This window comes from Odontesthes bonariensis, chromosome 9 (genome assembly GCF_027942865.1).
Source record: "Odontesthes bonariensis isolate fOdoBon6 chromosome 9, fOdoBon6.hap1, whole genome shotgun sequence".
Classification (NCBI taxonomy): Eukaryota; Metazoa; Chordata; class Actinopteri; order Atheriniformes; family Atherinopsidae; genus Odontesthes; species Odontesthes bonariensis.
Window position 1 is genome coordinate 31826267 of NC_134514.1, and position 19890 is coordinate 31846156.

General features: G+C 45.3%; 2 protein-coding genes across 3 annotated transcripts in view; both read left to right on the forward strand.

Moving 5' to 3' along the window:
* acsl3a (acyl-CoA synthetase long chain family member 3a) overlaps positions 1–3594 on the forward strand; it is a 73770-nt gene extending 70176 nt beyond the window's left edge. For both annotated transcript variants that reach the window (XM_075474026.1, XM_075474027.1), the window contains 2 exons: positions 1792–1949; positions 2045–3594. In XM_075474026.1, coding sequence (XP_075330141.1) covers positions 1792–1949; positions 2045–2202 — 316 coding nt within the window. In that variant the 3' untranslated portion in view covers positions 2203–3594. The remainder of the gene's footprint in view (positions 1–1791; positions 1950–2044) is intronic.
* A 12410-nt stretch (positions 3595–16004) lies between these two features.
* Positions 16005–17831, forward strand: kcne4 (potassium voltage-gated channel, Isk-related family, member 4). The gene is made up of 2 exons (XM_075474499.1): positions 16005–16068; positions 16471–17831. The coding sequence occupies exon 2, from the start codon at positions 16508–16510 to the stop codon at positions 17051–17053; it is 546 nt and encodes a 181-aa protein (XP_075330614.1). The 5' UTR covers positions 16005–16068; positions 16471–16507; the 3' UTR covers positions 17054–17831.
* The last annotated feature ends 2059 nt before the right edge of the window (positions 17832–19890 follow it).

The window sequence follows — 19890 nt, forward strand, 5'->3', positions numbered from 1 at the left end:
AATCTAATGAGAGGTCAGCTGTAGAGGTCATTTTAAGGATTTTAAATTGATCGTCATACTTTATTATAGTTAGCCATAAAAGGCACTTATTGCATCAAATTGCCAAGTATGTATATCCATCCAACATTTCTCTTATTCTGCAGGAGAGTTCAATGGTGTCCTGCTTGGGGACAGAGGCTATGCATGCTGGCCGTACCTCCTCACGCCATATCCTGATCCAGGAACAAGGGCGGAGAGGGCATTCCATCATGCACATGCTACAACAAGGGCACAGATAGAAATTACCTTTGGCCAAATTAAATCCAGGTTCATTGCTTAAAGTTCTCAGGCTGACTTCTGACAGAGCCATCTTAAATTTTATAGTATACTTCATATTTTATACATTTTGTCTTGTGGACAACTTCTTTACTACTTTACTTTCCCCTGCTGCCAGGTACGCTTTTGGCTGTTAAGCTTTCTCCTGTTGAGATATAACAGTGAAAAATGAATATGTGGGTCACACACTCACAAAGTATGATGATGTGTGTTGATTATTGGGTTATTAATAAACTGAGCAGGGCCAGTATATGTGTGCAGTACATCTCATACAGAAACAATTCAACATGCTTTATGTAAAAAAAATTATAACACCAAGAGGAGAGCATAAATACATGAGGACAGTAAAATAAATGTGTAACAACTGACAATGGTATGAAACTTTCATAACTTACGCATTTAGTCTGTCTGCAGTTGTTTGCCTTGCCGTTTCTCTCGCTTTATTGATCACAGCTGTATTACCATTTCTGGTGATGACACTTTTAAAATCCTCATACAGCTCCATAAGCATTATTTGTTCAGCTGCCGAAAAAATAACAGCTCTTGTCTTGCTCTCCTTTTCTGCCATCTCCGTTTTTCCACTATCCCCTCGTCAGGGCTTCTTACGTTCCTCGTGCACTCGCACATAGCTAGGCTATGTAAGCCTCGCTTGGATTAGTCTCACTGAGATGCAGATAAACTGGCTTCGTGGAACGACTTGAGGCTTAATTGGGAGATGGTGTTAGTTCAAACGAGGCTTTCCTGATACAGCCTGGCTTTCTTTAGCTACTTTCGTGGAACACCCCTCAGGTGTTTACAGACTGCTGTTAAAAGAAGAGGGGACACTACAGTGGGAAACATGGTCCTGTCTTAACATTTTTGAAACTTGTTGCTGCCACCGAATTCAAGATTAGTTGTAAAATGTCTCACTTTCAACATTTGAAATGTTTTCTGTGTTCTATTGTGAGTAAAATAACATATATCACTGCACTCTGTTTTTCTTTACATTTTACAGTGTCCCAACTTTTTTTGGAATTGGGGTTGTATTTCTTACTTTTTATGTACATGACTTGCTAATGTTTGCTATATTTCCAAGTATTCTTTTGCTTCCTCACAGTCTTTACAAAGCTTAAAGTAAAGCCTGTATTGCAGACAGTTGACACCACAGTGTAAGCTTTGAATCACAATGTTTATGACTAACGTGTTTACTCAGTTCTGTGGTGTAGTGCAATATACTGTTTTCATGAGATTTGGAGATTTCAGTCTGTACACTCTCACTTCAGGCCTGTGTTTGTTTCCATCTCCTTATAAGGGTAGAAATTCCACCCCGTCAAGAATTGATGGTTCCCTCACTCTGTTCCACATACGTGCACGTTTGAGCTCGATCACCTTATTCGGCCCAGTGTTCAGTTGATGTGAACAGCCTTGCCTTGATTGCAGTACACTGTTTTTCTTCCTTTTTGACACCCTACCTCTTCTACTGCTCCCATTCTGCAGTGATGAGAACTACGTGATTGGCTTTGTGGTACCCAATCAGAAGCAGCTGCTGGCTCTGGCTGGCCAGTATAGTGTACGAGGGTCATGGGAGGAGCTGTGCAACAGCGAGGCCGTGAAAGAGCTGGTTCTTAAGGTCATAACTGAGGCCGCATTGACAGGTGAGAAAAGGTCAAACAGGGGTTAGAGCTGCAGATATGGGTTCGTACAACTCATACCAAATGATAACTTAACATCTTGTCTCCTTCTGTTGCAGCCCAGCTAGAGCGCTTTGAGATCCCTCGTAAGATCTGCTTGAGCCCAGAACCATGGACCCCTGAGACAGGATTAGTGACTGACGCCTTCAAGCTAAAACGCAAGGAGCTGAAAACACATTATAAAGACGACATAGAGAGAATGTATGGTGGAAAATAACAAGCAAGACCAGCACAGCATTGTTTATTCAGACCAACACTCCCTATGTCCCCTCACGCTACCCCACCATCAGTCTTCTTGCCCCTCAATAGTAGAGCCATGGTGAACTAAAATTTAATGTTCCTAAGATCTCAAACAAAGAAGGATTAACAAGTTTCACCATGGAAGCAGCTTTTACTTGAACTTCTTATAAAAGTTACTGAATAAATCCCTATAAGAAAAGATCTCATTTCCACTCATGCCTATTTCCACCCAGGTGTGTGACCCCTTTGTGGAGGTCTTTATTTTTCCAGATGTGAGTTATGAAACAGAGCAGGTCTTCGCTGATGTCGAACTCTTGTCTAAGTGCCACAGCAGAAACTTAGCTCAGTGTGTTGTCTCATTTCTTTGTGTTTACCTACAAGACACCAGATTCAGATTCAGTAGGTCTTGGAATCAGCTCTTTTTGATTCTTCTTAACTTTATCTTAAAGATCTTAGATATCTTCCCGTCCCCCCTTTGCTTTCCTGCAGGTCAGGAGGGAGATTAACTTTTTGTTTTTATTGTTATTTTTGTCTTAAAATTGTTATGAGTTCTGTTATTGGTTTATTTTGTCTCCCACCCACTGTTAGACTGTGACTCCAGCGCTTGTGGGACATCTCACATCAACACGTCCTGATACTAAAAGCACAGTCATTTGAGGGCAAATGAGAGCAGGTTGGTTAAATATTAAGCTCTTCTTTAGTCAGATGATTTATATTTTCCATTTAGGCTGATATAATAAAATGAGACAATAGCAACCACTGGGTTCATTTAAAATGAGAAGAAACAACACTGCACATTTGTTTAGTCTACTGAATTCTCCTGCTGTGTCAGAGTATATTTTGTAAGTTTACAGAACACAGATGGAATTACAGTGTAATCATTGTTGTATTTGATAAATCAAAGTGCAATATGATAATAGATCATTTCTGCCCAAGTAAGGCAGCAGAATAGAGAAAAGTCTAAATTATACTCTCAGCTTGTGTGGGTGAACTGGTTGGAGGGTGAAGATGCTTGCACAAGTGTGTGTGTGTGTTTGTGTGTTGCATCTATTCTGGTTAAAGCTTGGCCACATATTTAAGTCATCTTTGTTACTGTGTGTGACTCAGCATGTCTTGCCAGGACATAAACACGACCCCACAGAGTGACACCTGCTGCCTTCTTTGTGATTCTGAAACATGCCTGTGTAATTTCTGAATGATTCATAATTTAAATGATTAATTGTCCATGTATGTATGCGGAGCTGTGATAAGCAGAGAAAGTTAATGTATAGACTTATATGAACTCCCTTCTGTTTTGGACAGTCTGTCTCTTAACATCAAACTATTTATTTGTAATTTAATTTTCCTTTAGAAAAAAAACTCCAATGAAGTGAATAAAGATTGTGTTCTATGTGTGAGAGGATTTTATTTTAGTCAGTCACTGAACTGAGTGTGAATCTGATGCCTGTGTCACCAGCAGACATACGGATGATGATGTTCATTCATGAGGAGGGAAATTAACCTTCACTGTTTCAATAACTTTAATAACTCTCTGGAACCTTATTCAGTTACATTAATACTCAGTGCTCATTACAGATTTGAGGTGTAAACTGTTGGGTTGGTCTCACTGTGTGTCTGGTGAAATAGAACTCAGTTACCTTTTTTTTTTTTTTTTTTTTTTTTGAACGTGTCCTGTCCGGCTGTGTGGCACTCAGAATTATCATCTGAATGTCAAGGTAAGGCCCAACAGATTTGCTTTCACAAGCAGAGCATTTTGGCTTTTGCCATAATGTTCCCCTTGGTAAATAGAACTTTATTAGAATTTGCTTTGGGTTTATTTCGATTGTAATGGACACAAAGATGAGAAAGGAGAAAAAAATGGAAAAGAGAGATGGAGGAAAAGGTTTGAAGAGAAAAAAAGGAGATAAAAGTGGAGGAGAAAAAGAAAAGAAAAAAAGCATAGAGATAAAACAAGTCAACACCCTTGAAATCTGCCTTGGGACCTGCGGAAAGAGAAAACAAAACAAAGAATCCACAACAACAAAAAGCATATGCAGTATATAATGATAATTATAACTTCAATGGAAAGTACACAAAGCCAAGTAATGCAAGAGGGTATTTAGTGACAACCGCAGCCCAACTGAAGGTGTATCTGACAGACACCTGAATCTAGATATCTGTGTGTATGTGTATCTATATGTATCTATAAGGTTTCTCCCTAAGAATATTTGGTAGTGAGTGTGGGGACCCAGATCCACCCCCCCAGGACATGAGGACGGCACGAGGAAGAGCGGAGGCACAGACACCCAGCGGCCCCCCAAGCCCGGAGCCCCGGGGGCCCCCCGCAGGGACAACCGGACCCCACCTAAGAGGGCAGCAGAGGCAAGACCCCCGGCAACCATGATGCAGAAGCCCCAGGGGGCCACAGCGACGAGCCCACAGGGCCTGCCGGCAGCCCGCTACGCCAGAGTGGAGCCGGCCATGGACAGAGAGGCCAACCCCCAGCCGGGGCCCGACCGAGCCCAGGCACCCAGGCCCCAGCAAGCAGCCACCAGGGCGAGCCGGCACATATCCCGGCACCCAGCCCCAGACAAGAGCCACCCACGCATCGGCGGGCAGAGGCACCAACCACCGGTGGGGGGTGTGACGGGGGGAAACAGGCCCCACATTTTAATGAGGGGCCCAAGATGATCCAGGACAGTTGGCAGCCCAGAACCCAACCTGACAGACAAACAGCCATACACAAACACAATCACACATTCCCACCCACAAACTCGCATACAGAAACTCATATCCACTCGTCCAACATAAATACAGACAAAAAAAGGACATAACACACCTACTCACACCCCCATACACACTCTATACTCCCAGGCCCAGGTGACATCCCCTAAAGGGGCAGCCTATCCCTGGACCCAGGAGATGGTCCCCTTCTCTCTGGGGTGGAGAAGAGCAGACAGCCCAACCCTCTGTCGTAGGGGCAGAATAGCCCATGAGCCAAGACAAGAGCCAGGTGCCACCCGAACAACCCCGGTCCAGCCGCCAGCCCCGACCCCATCCAGAGACAGGCCAGGAAGAGTCCACCCAGTCCCGACGAGCCAGCCAGCCAGAGCAGCCCCAGGGCGAAGAAGCCCAACCTCCCAGCGAGCCCCAATCCATCCCCACAGAACCCCCCGCCCCCGCAAGACCCAAGGTCCCCCCAAGGAGGACAGGGAGCCCGCAAAGCCACCCGGTCCACGCTGGCAACCCCAGACTGCCCATGAAATAACACATGAGCCAGCACTAGCCAGGGACCCACATCCGAGCCCACCCACCGGTCCAGGCCAAGTACAACCCGCCAGCCACCCCGCGCCACCACAAGGTGTACATCACCGTCCCACCCGCCCGACAACAACCGCAGGCCAGCCCCAGGCCAGAGGCCAGAGCAGCAGGAGGAAGCAGCAGAGGAAGGCCGGACATGCGTGCCAAAGACCGTGCGCCCCACCCATCCCACACCATAGACCCAGAGACGTCCAAGCACGTCGGCAGCACCCCCCACGGCGAACGCCACCCCGGGCCGACCGGCCAGCCGCCACACCCCTGATCATCGCCATACACCGCCAGAAAGCCAGGCACACACCCCCAGCTAACCCCCCGCCGGAGCCCAGCAGCCCCCCGGCCACCGTAACCAGGAGCCACGAACCAAAGACCTAAACAATCCCAGGAGAGAGAGCGCCGACACACTCTCCCCCACCGCCCCCCAGGGCCCCAAGCCAGCCCACATCCCAGACCCCAACAAGATGGGCTGCTTCCCCTCCCGGTGGTCTACCCCAAGTGGGAAGCAGACAACGCGGGTGTAATGAGGGATTCCAATATTTATATTCAAAACTGGTTGGGAGAATTGTGACCGCTGTGGTGCATCAGTCAAAATGCACAAGATCAATTTCTTGAGGATTTATTAACCATTAAAGGGAATCTTTACATCTACGTGGGTTTTACTGCAGTTACTGTGTGGTTCTACAAACAGAGAAAGCAGAAAATATACCTAATTAGCATTACCATGTGGTTGGCTGGACATTACAATTACACTTACCAACTAACATCAAATATACTAAAATATATTTACAAATAATCATATTAGTAAATGACTTACTTATCCTTGGACGCACACAGAACACAAAAACCAGTGGATGGCGAACTAAACACAAGTTATTAAACAGATTGTCTCTGCAGACATCCTTCCACTGAGCTGCTATCCTGGGAATGAAGGAAATTAACAAGGATCATGACTGGGCAAGTCTAAACTGCAGTACCTACTACTAACCAAAGGGGGCGCTGTGGTCTACTTTCTACACACTACAAAGTAAATAGGCCTAAATAAATTGCCCAAAAATACCAAGCCCAAGTCCTTCAATACAGCGGGTGTAAAAAGACCCCACAACCCCCCTCCGCCCACTCGAATATGCTGTTGATGCGTGTTTTTATATAGTGCAGAGTGTATATAGTACCAGAGAGTAGGTGGTGCCAACTCACCTCCCCAACCCTTGCCCAGAACCCTAAGTGTCTACATGCGACATTTGGGAGTGAACACAGGCACCGGGGGTTAGACTGACTGACTGACCAGCTCACCCCCTGCATGCTGCGGGGTGTGCCCACCCCCGGACCCTATAATGTGTGTGTCATGTGAATGTTTTTAGTGAGAGTGTCTAAGTTGTATATAAAATATGGGGCCAATCTGGCCAATCTGTCCTCCCAGGGAGCCAGCTCCCCCGCTGACCCCAATAGGCAACCCCGTTTTATATCTTTATTTTATTAATTTTAATGTATTTTATTTGAACTTATTTTATTGCACTGTGTTTTAGTATCTATTGATTTTAACTGCTTGGAACAGTAGCATTATCTGAGTCACTTTTACCTTTAATGCAGCTTTTATCCTGTACAGCACTTTGGTCAACCTCGGGTGTTTTTTAAATGTGCTCTATAAATAAAGTTTGAGTTGAGTTGAGTTGAGTTGTCCGAGACCCACCAGGGGAGGGAGGTTCAATACACCCACCCAAATGCAGGTGGCCAAGGCCATGGGGCCAGGGACAAGGCCATGGGGCCAGGGACAGCACCCCCACGTCCAGATCCCCAGACCCGACCCCCCGGCCAAAGAAGCCACCGAACCCCAACAAGACAACCAGCCGACAGTGCACCACGGCGACCAGGAGCGCACCCCCACCCCAACGAAGGAACCAACCAGCCCACCCAGCGCGACGTCCACAGCAAGAGTACACCATGCAAGGAGGGTGCACGTCCAACACGCCCAGGCAACCCAGGACCCACGGTGCAGAATCACCAGTGTGACAGCCCCCGACCCGTCACACCACCCCCTCCACCGCCCACCCCACTGCTCCGATCCCCAGCCGAGCACCCGACCACGGCCAAAGCTAGGCAAGCAGAACAATGACATACACCCCATGCCGACACCGAAGAAGCCAACAAGTCCCACCAGACCCAAATCCGTGGGCTAACCCAAATGCAGGCACCCAGCCGGCGCAGGCACACACACTGCCCCACAAACAAACCAGAGACTACCACGCAGCACAGGGCCCGGTAAGCCCCCCACGCACCACCACACCCATCACACCACCGAGGGAAGATGCCACCACAACAAACCACGGAGCTCCACCAACCACCACCGCCCAGACTGTGAAGGAGTCAACAACCCCCCAGGCCCGAAACCACCAACATTCAGGGCAGCCAGGCAGTAACAATAGAGCTAGGCCAAGCAACAGCCCCCCAGCTCAATGCCACAGAGATAGCGACATCTCCAGAACACCATACATCCGCAGGGGCACAGCGAGAACCCCTAACCCCGGACACTGACCACCAGCCCGGGACCACCCAAAAAGCAAGTCAACCCCTGCCCCGGCACGGGGCCAGGAAGGACAGCGCAACCACAGGACCCAGCAATGCCAGCACGCCGCACCCACACACGAAGGCCAGAGCAGCACCCCGCAGGACCACCACCTCACCACCACGACCGTCATGCAGACGAGGGCAAGACGCGACAAGGGCCCCCCAAATCAAGAGCCCCGCGCAAAGATCACACAATGAGGTGCACCCTACCAGTCCCGCAAAGCAGAGCCCCCCCCGAAAGCACACCACCACGGAAAAAGGAGACCCACAGCGTCCACGCCCCGGGGCACATGTCCGAAATCCATACCCCAGCCAGAAGCAGCACCCTGGGAAAACCCACACTAAGGTCCCCAAGGGGCAGAAGGCCCACAGAGCGAACACCAGAACCCACCGAGAAGCTGAGACCACCCAACCCAGAATCACCCAGGCCAGCCCGCTCGCGGAAGCCACACAGACCCCCAGACCCTGCCTCCAGACAGAAACGGAGCCACCATGTACCAAGGTACCAGGTCCGCCCGAATGACACCCAGACCCCAACCAGGGCCGTCTACCCAGCCCCCACCCCAGAGGAAAAGCTACCCACATCCTAACATTCAAACAACTCTCAGACCACACAAGACACCCAGGTTGAGTCTACCCCTCCCCCGGATCGCTCCCCCCCTCCAGCAGAGAGCCCTCCCTGATGGGAGAGCACCTGCAATGAGATGGCAAAGAGACCTCCCCACCAGCTTAGGGCGCCCCAAGGCCCCCCAATGCACCAAGAGGCTCCAGGCCAGGGCCAGGCACCGGTGCACACATCGGCCCAAAACCCCAGCGACATACCCACCAAGACCCAAGCCCCCCAGGCCCAACCGGTACCCCAACCCAGGGGCGACGCACCCCCAGAACCCTGAGTCACAACACGAAATACAAGGCATAAAACATAAGAACAGGCTAAAATGGGAGTAATGTGCTCCCTCTTACGTGTTCCAGTTAGGAGGCGAGTGTTACGCCCCTGAAATAGGGGAAATAGAAGTACGACATGGACACAATGTAGCTTCAGTCAAGTCCAATATTGTAATGGACGAACGTAAGCCACACGTTCCGTACGCGGATTGAACGAGGCATTAGCAATCATGAACAGATCCTCCGATCACAAACTGGCCCTCAAAACCCACGGCAAAGAAAGTGAAACTTATATAAACAAGCAAACACGGCATATTTTAATTTAAGTTGCATTTCCCAAAAACATTAAAGAAGTTAAGACAGCATTTTAAACACAGATCGTCTTTTAATCATCTTAATCTTTTTAACCTCTTTTACCCAAAAAGCAATGGATTACTAATCTACTGATCATAATGCGTTTTTACTTAGCAGTTTTAACTTTTCCCTTTTCCTTTTTGACATTTTTAAGTATCCATGAATTTAAATCAATCCTTGAAATGTATTCAGGATTGCCTTGTTTTTATCATCCTTACACGAGCGGCAGCATTTTGGACTAACTGGAGACGTGCGAGGGAGGACTGGCTGACTCCAAGATAAAGTGCATTGCAGTAATCCAGCCGAGATGTGATGAAGGCGTGGATTACTGTTTCAATGTGTGTGCGAGGAAGGGCTTCACCTTTGCCAGCTGCCTAAGATAAAAAAAAGCTGGACTTCACTACTGCACAAATTTGCCGGGCCAATTTAAAATCACTGTCCATCTTAAAACCTAAGTTTGTGACTGTTGGCTTCCTGTATTGCACCAATGGGCCAAAGTCAACAAGAGGGGATTCGCAAGAGCCACTGGGACCAAACACCATCACTTCTGTCTTCTTCTCGTTGAATTTTAAAAAGTTTAAGGACATCCAGGCTTCAATGTCTTCAAGACATAGCAGAAGTGGTTTAAGAGAGAAAGCATCCTTCTTCCTTAGGGGCACATAGATTTGACTGTCATCAGCATAGCAATGGTAAGAGATACCATGCTTTCTCAGGATGGAACCCAGGGGCAGCAAGTACAGAGAAAAAAGCAGGGGCCCTAAAATTGAACCCTGTGAAACCCCATATGACAGCGGAGCAGAGCGGGACTCAGAAGCACCAAGGCTTACACACATGGTTCTGTCTGCCAGATAGGACTTGAACCAGTCCAGGGCGATACCAGAGATGCCCACTAGGTGCTGCAACCGAAACACCAAAATGTTGTGCTCCACAGTATCGAAAGCCGCAGTTAAGTCCAGGAGGATAAGAGTCAAATAGTCTCCAGAGTCATTCGCCAGGAGGATGTCATTAAAAACTCTTAATAAAGCTGACTCTGTGCTATGCAGTGTTTTAAAGGGATAATCCGGAGTAAAATGCACTTTAGATCAATTTACGGGATGTTGGGAGTACATACGTTGAGTTGACATCAAAATCATGTCATTCGGATGTGTTTTGAGAATTTCGATTTGACCGTTTTTAGCCAAAAGTCGTTAGCGTGGAGGTGAAGGGGGCAAATCATGTCACCGCTACAAAACGCTATTTTTATACCTCTTCTACAGCTCCAAACAACACAACACTTACGTGGTAGTGAGTAGTGGGTCCCTAAAGCCAAACCGAAGTGTCCCGAGGTCTTCATGTGGTCAGAATGAATTTAATCAAGCCAGTACCTTTCCGGAAATGTGTCTGCTGCAGCTGCCGCTACAGACCGTGGTGAAGTTGGTTTGATATTGGATATTCGACAGATATTCCCAATAAATAAAGGTGTCTTTTTTTTCAAACCAATATCAAACCAACTTCACCATGGTCTGTAGCGGCAGCTGCAGCAGACACATTTCCGGAAAGGTACTGGCTTGATTAAATTCATTTTGGACTCTATATCCGACCACATGAAGACCTCGGGACATTTCGGTTTGGCTTTAGGGACCCTCTACTCACTACCACATAAGTGTTATGTTGTTTGGAGCTGTAGAAGAGGTATAAAAATAGCATTTTGTAGCGGTGACATGATTTGCCCCCTTCACCTCCACGCTAACGACTTTTGGCTAAAAACGGTCAAATCGAAATTCTCAAAACACATCCGAATGACATGATTTTGATGTCAACTCAACGTATGTACTCCCAACATCCCGTAAATTGATCTAAAGTGCATTTTACTCCGTATTATCCCTTTAAGTCGGACTGGGAGACCTCCTGGACATCATGCTCATCCAGGAATGATTTTAGTTGAGTATAAACAACTTTTTCCAAAATTTTTGAAATAAAAGGAAGCTTGGTGATTGGTCTAAAATTGTCAAGCACACCAGGATCAAGACTGGGTTTCTTAAGCAGGGGTTGCACCACAGCATGTTTAAAACTTTGGGGGACAACACCAGAAGACAGACTGCTGTTAATAATGTCCAGAACCGACTGCCCGATACTAGGGGAGACCTCTTTAAAAAAGTGAGGCGGGACAGTGTCACAGGGAGAACCTGATGGCTTAATCTGGCCAACCACATCCTCTAAGGCCTTCAGATACACAGGCTCAAACAAGTCAAACACAGCTGAGCAAGGAACAAGGTCAGAGGGGTCAGATTCAGGAGTGGAGATGAGAGCCCTTGCAGTAATAACCTTGTCAATGAAAAAGTGTAGGAAGCTATTGCACATTTCGGGGGATACCTCTGTGCACCCAGTGCAATCCGACGGCTCTGAGCAGGAGCGCCAGATTTAACTGCAGCGCGAGAAAAGGCAGCTTCAAACAGCACAGGCAAATGGTCCGAAAACACATTGTCACAGATTTCCAGGTTGGACACAGACAAACCATAAGAGAGGACAAGGTCTAATGTGTGCCCATGTTCGTGTGTGTGACCAGCCACACACTGCACCAAATCAAAAGACTCAATGAGGCTTAAAAGGTCCTTCACCAACGGCTTGTCAGGACAAACATCATGGATGTTAAAATCCCCCACAAGGAGGACATGATCATATTTGGGCATGATTTCAGCCAGCAGACCAGAGAAGTCATTTAAAAAGTCCTTATTGTATTTGGGGGGGCGGTAGATGACGACACACAGCACCGGATCGGGACGATCCACCACAAATAAATTTGCCTCAAAACTGGAAGAGGAGGATGAGACGGCGCACTGCTTGCATTTAAAAGCATCCTTAAAAACAGTCGCCGTTCCTCCTCCACGTCCCGACGTCCGCGGGGAGTTAAAATAAGAACAGCCAGCCGGTAAAAGTTCGACCAGAGGGCTGCACTCATCGGCAACAATCCAAGTCTCTGTCCTGGCGGGCTTCAGTGGATCTGCAAGACCGTGGCAGCATCTTCAGGAAATGAAGGTTCACTCCACGCTGGGAAAGCCGAGGAGGGCCGAGGAGGGCCGAGGAGGGCCGCGGCGGCGCTGGAGTCCCTCCAACAATCCGGTGACAGCTACTAGACAGGGAGCTATGGGATCCAGGAAACGGCGGGGCAGATTAATGGGTAGATTAATCCAAGTCCTGTTCGGGAAATGGTCGAAGATCCTGCCAGCCAGGCTTTAAGCTTCACCTAACGACCGCCGCGATTGCTGCGGCAACGGAGATGCTTCAGCTGAGAGGGTAGGGCCAAGGCCCGGTACAGGTGAGTCGGGATCCCCGCCAGCAGCGGGGGCACAGTTTTCTGCCCACCATGCTCAAACGCACCCAAAGAACTGACATTATGTCGAAGATCTAAAAGAAATTGGCGATCATACACCAGCAGAGACCTAAACTGTGTACTGATAAGGGTTATGAACACCAAAAACACATAACACTGGAGGAGCAGCAGGCAGCCAGGTAGGGACACCGGCGCCATCTTGCATTCCATCTTGCATGAAATTTCCCATATTTCCCTAGCCTGGGAATTCCTATGCTGCTTTGCGCGCGATTTCATTCTCACTGCAAAGTCAGCCTGGAAACCACCGCCCTTATTTTTGCCTGAGTTTGGGAACCAATCACAGAACGGGGGGGGGGCGCAAAACGATGACGAAGTCTATGCGCTACACCGAAGCTTGTAGAGTGTTAATCCAACATGGCAGCGGACACAACGTTACGTAAGTGTTTTAAGTAGCTTAGAGCGCAAGTTTACTTTTATTTTACTTATTTTTTTCTTCTTCTTCCTCGTCGAATTTCTGTCGTCATCTGGTATAAGTGATACAATTGGCTATGAATCGTGCGCAAAGCAGCATGGGAAGAACCAGACGCCATTTGATAGACATTCGTAGCGCCCAATAAACGGCTCTAGGCATTCGTAAACCACGCCTCAAATACGAGAAAATGCACACCTAGTTCCCAGACCACCATCTCATCGAGATTGTGGACACGTCAGCCAGGCTAATATTTCCCAGAAATATAACAAATAAACCTTAAGATTCATCAAGGATCACATGTTAAAATATTGTAAGTTTTATATATTTTTTCCAGCTTTTATGCATACCTTGCATTAATGAAACAGGGAACAGCAGTGGGGGATTACTTATAGTTACGACCCTCACACTGCTCTCTACAGTATCCCCCTACAGCGTGCAACGGATGTCAAATACAAAGCTTTACAAAGCCATTCTGGACCATCTGCGCGTCCTCACACAACAGACTGACTAATTTAGCAACAAACTGATGACACAGTAAAGCAAAGTCTTACTTAGTGGGGGAGGAAGGCGAGCCGAAGCTACCTGTGACTGCCCCAGCCACAGCTAGAGAGCCAAATACAACTCCAAATCAGGAAAAGTTGGGATGGTATGGAAAATTAATTAAAAAAATTATAATGAAGACCCTGTTACTCTTGCATTGAATTTTATCTTATAGCCCAAACTAAACCCAGGATATTTTATTATTTTGCCTCATCAACTTTATTTTAGTGTGTAAAGGACAAGGGGGCAGCTGGACACCCGTGATCTCTGATCCCTCAGACGGCACTGAATCAAGAACCGTCATTTATCGGCAGCTGATAGAACCACATGGACAAGGGATTACAGTGGGAAACCTTTGTCAAGCCCTACAATACAGAGTTCCATTCACAAATGCCACTTCAAGCTTTACTGTGGAGAAAAGAAGCCTTATGTTAACATTTTGAGAAATTATTGCTTTTTTTTTTCTATTTGCATTTTCTATTCCGTCCAAACATTTTCTGATTTCCGTCCTTTTTTTTACTTGCATATTCTTATCTAAACTATGAGTCAATTTTCCCATTCAGATATTACATTTCAAGAAACAAATGGCAAATTTGTAAAATACAAAGCATTGGGAAAACCACTTGTGTCCACCCTCTTAACTTTTCACATGAAATCATTTTCATGCTAAACTTCTTACAATTTCTTTTTCTTTTTGAGCTGCTCCATTCCAATTAATGTCATCAGGGAAGCCTGAAACTGTAAAACACAGTTCTATGAAGCCAAATAAACTGCAGTGGGAACAGATCGGTCCCAAAGATATTATTTCTTATTTTCAAAGAGTACATGACATCATTATTTCCAGTCATTTCATTCTTAAGGTTTTTGCACACCTCCTAACTCCAAATAGTTCATATCTTGTTCAGAACAAGGGAAAGCTTTCTCTTGGGGGAATGTGCCTTTTCACTCAGTGTAACCATGATGTTTGTACTAAAATCTGTTCGTACATCTAATGCCAACACAACACAGACCTTTGAAACAGTTTCACTCACTGCTTCAGACGTGTGCCCTTTTATTTTTTTAACAGCCTCGACTTCTAGCTTCAGTCTCCCTGTGAAGCCATCATTGTTGTGGGTTTTGTTCATAAAAATGTCTGTGAAGTGCAGCAAACAAATCCAAATCTTTTCATCCAAACTGCATCCACAGATCCAAGATCTTTGTGTCTTTGGGGAAGTTGAAAAGGGTCAACTTGCCCTCACAACCAAAAACATGTTTTCTTGAAGAGGTCTCTGAAGCAAAAACAAAGCATCATGCTCTTAAAAGTAGCAGATCACTCGTACAGATCAGCGTGATAACTTTCACTTTTAACTCACTTGCAGTGGATAACGTGCACACTCTTGCTCCTATGGAGACCTGCTGCCAAAAAGACTGGCGAGCGAGAACTACTGGATGCAAAAAAAGTGCATAAAAATACAAAAACATGCATATAACTCTTTCTTTTTTTAAAAGCTTTGGGTGACATTTAGGATGATAATACATCATTTTAACACTGCAGGTAAGCCAAAAAGCATGGAAAAGTGTGCCATGGGACCTTTAAACGAAATCTTTCCAATAATACTTATTTTAGTCTTGCAGGATTTTGAATGCAGAACTTTTAGTTGGAATGGATATTGAAACCTTACTCTTCTGACACTTTGGCAATAAATAAAATGAATACTTGATCTTCAGATTAAAAATCATAAATTGGCAGAATATTTCATCAGTGCAGATACAAAGCTCCTTGTGGGAACGTGTTTTTTTTGTTTGCAGGATTTACACAGCTTTACAAAGTTTGATTAAAAGGTTTTCAAGGCTCATTTGCAAGGAAACTAAAACTCCTGTGTGAACAGGTGAGAGAGGATGAAATTAGTTCATTGTTCATATCCAAAAATAGTACAGATGCTTGACAGAGAATGGAGAGATGGGTCCTGTAAAGTGTTAGCATGCCCTGCATCCTGACACAGTTTGACAGAGTGAGGGCGAGTTGACAGGAATAATTCACTTTGAATAATTCACCAGTTTCTGAACAGTTGCCATTTTTCTGAAAAAGTATTTTTCCATCACATCCCCTCTGGACCACTTTATATTGGACTCTGAGGATATGATGTCATTCTTCTTCAGTATGTTAGTGAGACAGATGAGCACACGATTTCACAAGAATCCCCCAGAGGTGTGAATTTTGTTAAAGATGTTCTTTATTTCAGTTTTTAAAAACATAACATCTCTTTAGGGCCTCAATACTCATAAGACTCATCTTACAACCAGTCTCCATCACGTGACTCATGATGACCCCCAAGGGTCTCTGTATAAATAACTCCCCCCATGTAAAAGTTTTGCCAAACTCCAGGAGTGCTGCGAGAAGATACAGGAGTAGATGTTCACGTGAGACACAGCACCTCGGTTTGGTGAGTTAACGACTAAGAGAAGTTGTAAATAGTTAGTTTGAAGTAAATTTGGGGAAGCTTTTGGTTACTTTACTTAACACGGGAGGGCGTTTTCTTGAACAGAAACAGTCATGAAATGCTTCGTTAAAAGGTGATTTACTGAAGATTCTGGCAGCTCAGGTCAATTCTGCGGCATTTTCTTTTCCTTTGCAATGTGCACCCTAACAGAACTGGTTAAACTTAATTATCAGTGATACATGAAAGGAATGACTGTAAACACTAAACTGAACTCTGCCTGTTGTATTACTTATATAAACAATAGAACTGAACACTCCGCTCCTTGGAAACTAATATTTGTACTAAAACACACGTAATGGTGCCAAAAAAGTTCCTCATTCGTATTGTTTTGGGGGTTTTTTTCAGCACACATATAGGTCCCTCACACAGACTCGAGAGAAAAATGGAACACCCGGAGAACTCTACAGAATCAACCAAACGTCTCTTCGTGAACACGCCGAGCAGCATGGAATCCCAGGCAGACAGAGGCGACGGGAACGCGTACCTCTATATATTAATCGTCATGTCTTTTTACGGAGTATTCCTCTGTGGTATAATGCTGGGCTACTTCCGCTCCAAGAGGAAAGAGAAAAGGAGGATCAACATCTTTACGCGCCTGGTACACGAGGAGGAGCAGCGGGAGTGGGGCGCTCTGCCCAAGAAGCACAGCCTCACTTTTCCAGCCGCAGTCTCGGGGCTGCGCTCGGTTCAGGTGCCAATGCCTTTCTGTGGTAACCACGGCAAACAATTTGGACACCTCCATTATGAGGGCCCCCTGCCTTCTCCGTTTGCGTGCGCATTGTGCACGGAGCAGAGCAGCATCAGCTCCCTGTGCTCCTCCGCGGACACGCGCTTCACTATCGAGGAAGAGTCGGACAGCGGCACAGCGGAGGAACCGGAGGAGAACGCCAAGGGCGGATCGGAGAACAGCGCAGACGATTCGGGCTGAACTCACAGATAGGCTCTCAGGCGTCCTTACAATACTAAGACCCAAGAGGACGGTCACCAGCTGTTAAATCCTAACAGTTACAAAAACAAACGGGAGCTGTATGTTTTCTATGAAAGAGATTGACACAAAGAAGAGAACTGTTAAACATGGCAGCTCTTATCTGCAGACCACTTAGAGGAGTATTTGCACACAATATTTTTTTTATATGTTGTGCTTTGAATGCATACACATCACGTTAGGCCGCACGTGATCATGTTCTTTAAACAGTCAAACATTTCAAAAGAAAATATGAAAGTTATTTGTTGTCATAACTCACAGGTAGTGGATTTTAAGATCAACCACAGTCAGTAGAAATAAACCAGAATATTTGTTAATATGCTATATCATTTCACTGTGTCTGCGTGATTCAGCCTCTTTTTGTGCTGACCCCTCCCAGCTGGAGACCCGAACCCCCCTCCTCTCTGCCATGACTCATCCTGCAGAGAGGAGGACTGGCTGTTTGAGCCTTTTGTGCTCAGTCTGAACTTGACTTTTCGGACCAAGTCGGTCTTTGAGAACTGAAATGTACCTGGAACCCACTTGAAAGGTTGTCAGACTTAAAGTGTGTGTGTTGTAGCTTCAGGATAGGCACTGTTCTTACACAATCAATAAATTAAGTTTACTTACATGCAATGCACTGTAGGCTATTGTATGTGTATTTGTCACCATGTCAGACTTAATTTAAGATGGTGTCTTTGTAATGTTAGAAAAATAAACAATAAAAGCTTCTTAAATTAAACATATTCCAATTTGTTTTGTCCTGAACGGTGTTGTTTCAGCAGTAGAGGGCAGTGTTGTTGATTGTTGCCTCATATAATTAGGGAAGATAAAGGAGAGATGAAATGAGGAGTCTGACTATTATCATAATTCTATTTTTTAGAAAAGCCACGTTATCACTAGAATTATGCAGAATATGGCTATTCAGAACTAGATCAGCCCTGCCAAAGCCCATCGTGGTGCAGATGCTCAGTGAAACCTCTCTTTTCCTGAATGTCTCACACGGATGCTTTAGTGTTTGTCTCAATTATTACAAGTATGTTTCAGAACAGACAATGTGGAAGCCTATTGTGGCATTTAAAAAGATTGACCTCAGTCCATTTTTTTCATTTGTTTAAGATATTTAGTTGCTATAGGGATTTATGTTAAGGCAAACACCCCTGAGGGATCATGAACTGCATTTATAGACCCATCACTCTGAATTATCACATGTTGATTTGATACAGAAGACAAGCAGAGAACAGCAGTGATTCGTGGAGGTTTTCCTCTTTTCTTCAATCACACACACACACACACACACACATGGTCTATCAGCAGCACCTCAGGCTCAGAGTCTCACAGCTCACTGAAATGACAGCCTGTCACATAAAGATTAGCAACAATGGCCAGAGGGAATGCACACAAAGATTCTATGACATACACGTTTAGACAGCACAGCCAACCTGACAGTCCCAAAGGTGTCTGCAAGAGTCTTGATTGTTTGTGGGTGTGTGTGAGAGGGGACCTATTCTCTGTTGCCATTAAGTCTCATTTACAAACTGTAAATCTGAGAGAAGTATCTGTTAATGAATTTTTATGGGTGGCAAAAATGTGAAGCGGTCTCTGTCAGGTTCGCTGCAGTTCTCCTCACGTACTTCTTTGCACAACAGCATAAACTCTAAGGTTACACAGGAACTGTGAATTTGAGACTGAACCTGTGGAGGAAACCCTCAAAACAATTTGGATCACTAGCTTGTCAGCTGCTAGCATCAATAGAATCTCATCAGGCCTCAACGACAGGTCTGTTTGCTGAGTCTTTTATTGACATGCATGGGATCTCGTGGGATATTTAATGAAGCTCTTGTGGAAGACAGTTCAGAGGATTCATTCATGTGTAAACCTGGATCCCAAAAAAAATGATCTATAATAATCATCTATTTTTGTCTTCACATGTCAGTGGTTCAAACAATATATTTTCCACACGCAGCTTTGTTGAGTTCTCTCACTTTTAAAATCTGTTTTAGGTCATTTTGATCAAGCTGATGATACTTTACACATCAACTGTGCTCCTGCCAGATTTACTCACTCTGCTCCGATCTGCATCCCATACTTGGAAGATCTTGGCTTCAAGTGTAAAATATGTTGTGGATCACAAGGCTATTGTCCTGAATTAAAGTTCCCATGAAATGGCTGTAGAGCTATTTGCCTGTTGTTCTTTACAGATTTGCTGTAAGCAAAAAAACATGATCAAACTTCTCGCAGCACTTTACATCAGCCCTGTTAAAATTCAAATCATTGTTTCATTGGAAGTAAACTACCCCAATGAGGAGACGAGGACATCAGCATGTCTAATAAATTACTAAGAAATAACAAACTCTAAAATACACTGCAGAGTAACTACAAGTTTGAGTGCCTACAAAACTGTTCATTGACTGCAAAGGGTCTTGTTAGCCTGATAGCCACAAAGCAATGTGAGTTTTTCAGTTGCTATTGTTCGAACAGTGTCCCGAATAAGAGCCCCTAAATCCTACAGCCCTGTAAATATGTCACACGAGTAATAACCCCTTTGGTCACCTTTTTGTAGGTGGTTTTGAAGAGATCAAAAGAAAAGAGTTCTTGTGATTAGTTTGAAAATAAAAACACACATTTAATTAATCAGCAAAAACGTTGATTAGTTTTCTGTATGTAGAGTTAGGGATAGCTCATTTCCACAACAAAAACTCCAAACTCCAATACAATGGACATGGTAGGTTATCTTTTTTGCTCTTACCACAGAGATTAAATAAGTGGGAACTGCAGCGAAAAGAAGAACAACTGTGGGA

What these genes read in the sequence shown, in the direction of transcription:
- kcne4 (XM_075474499.1), top strand. Translation starts at nt 16,508, where the DNA reads ATGGAACACCCGGAGAACTCTACAGAATCAACCAAACGTCTCTTCGTG.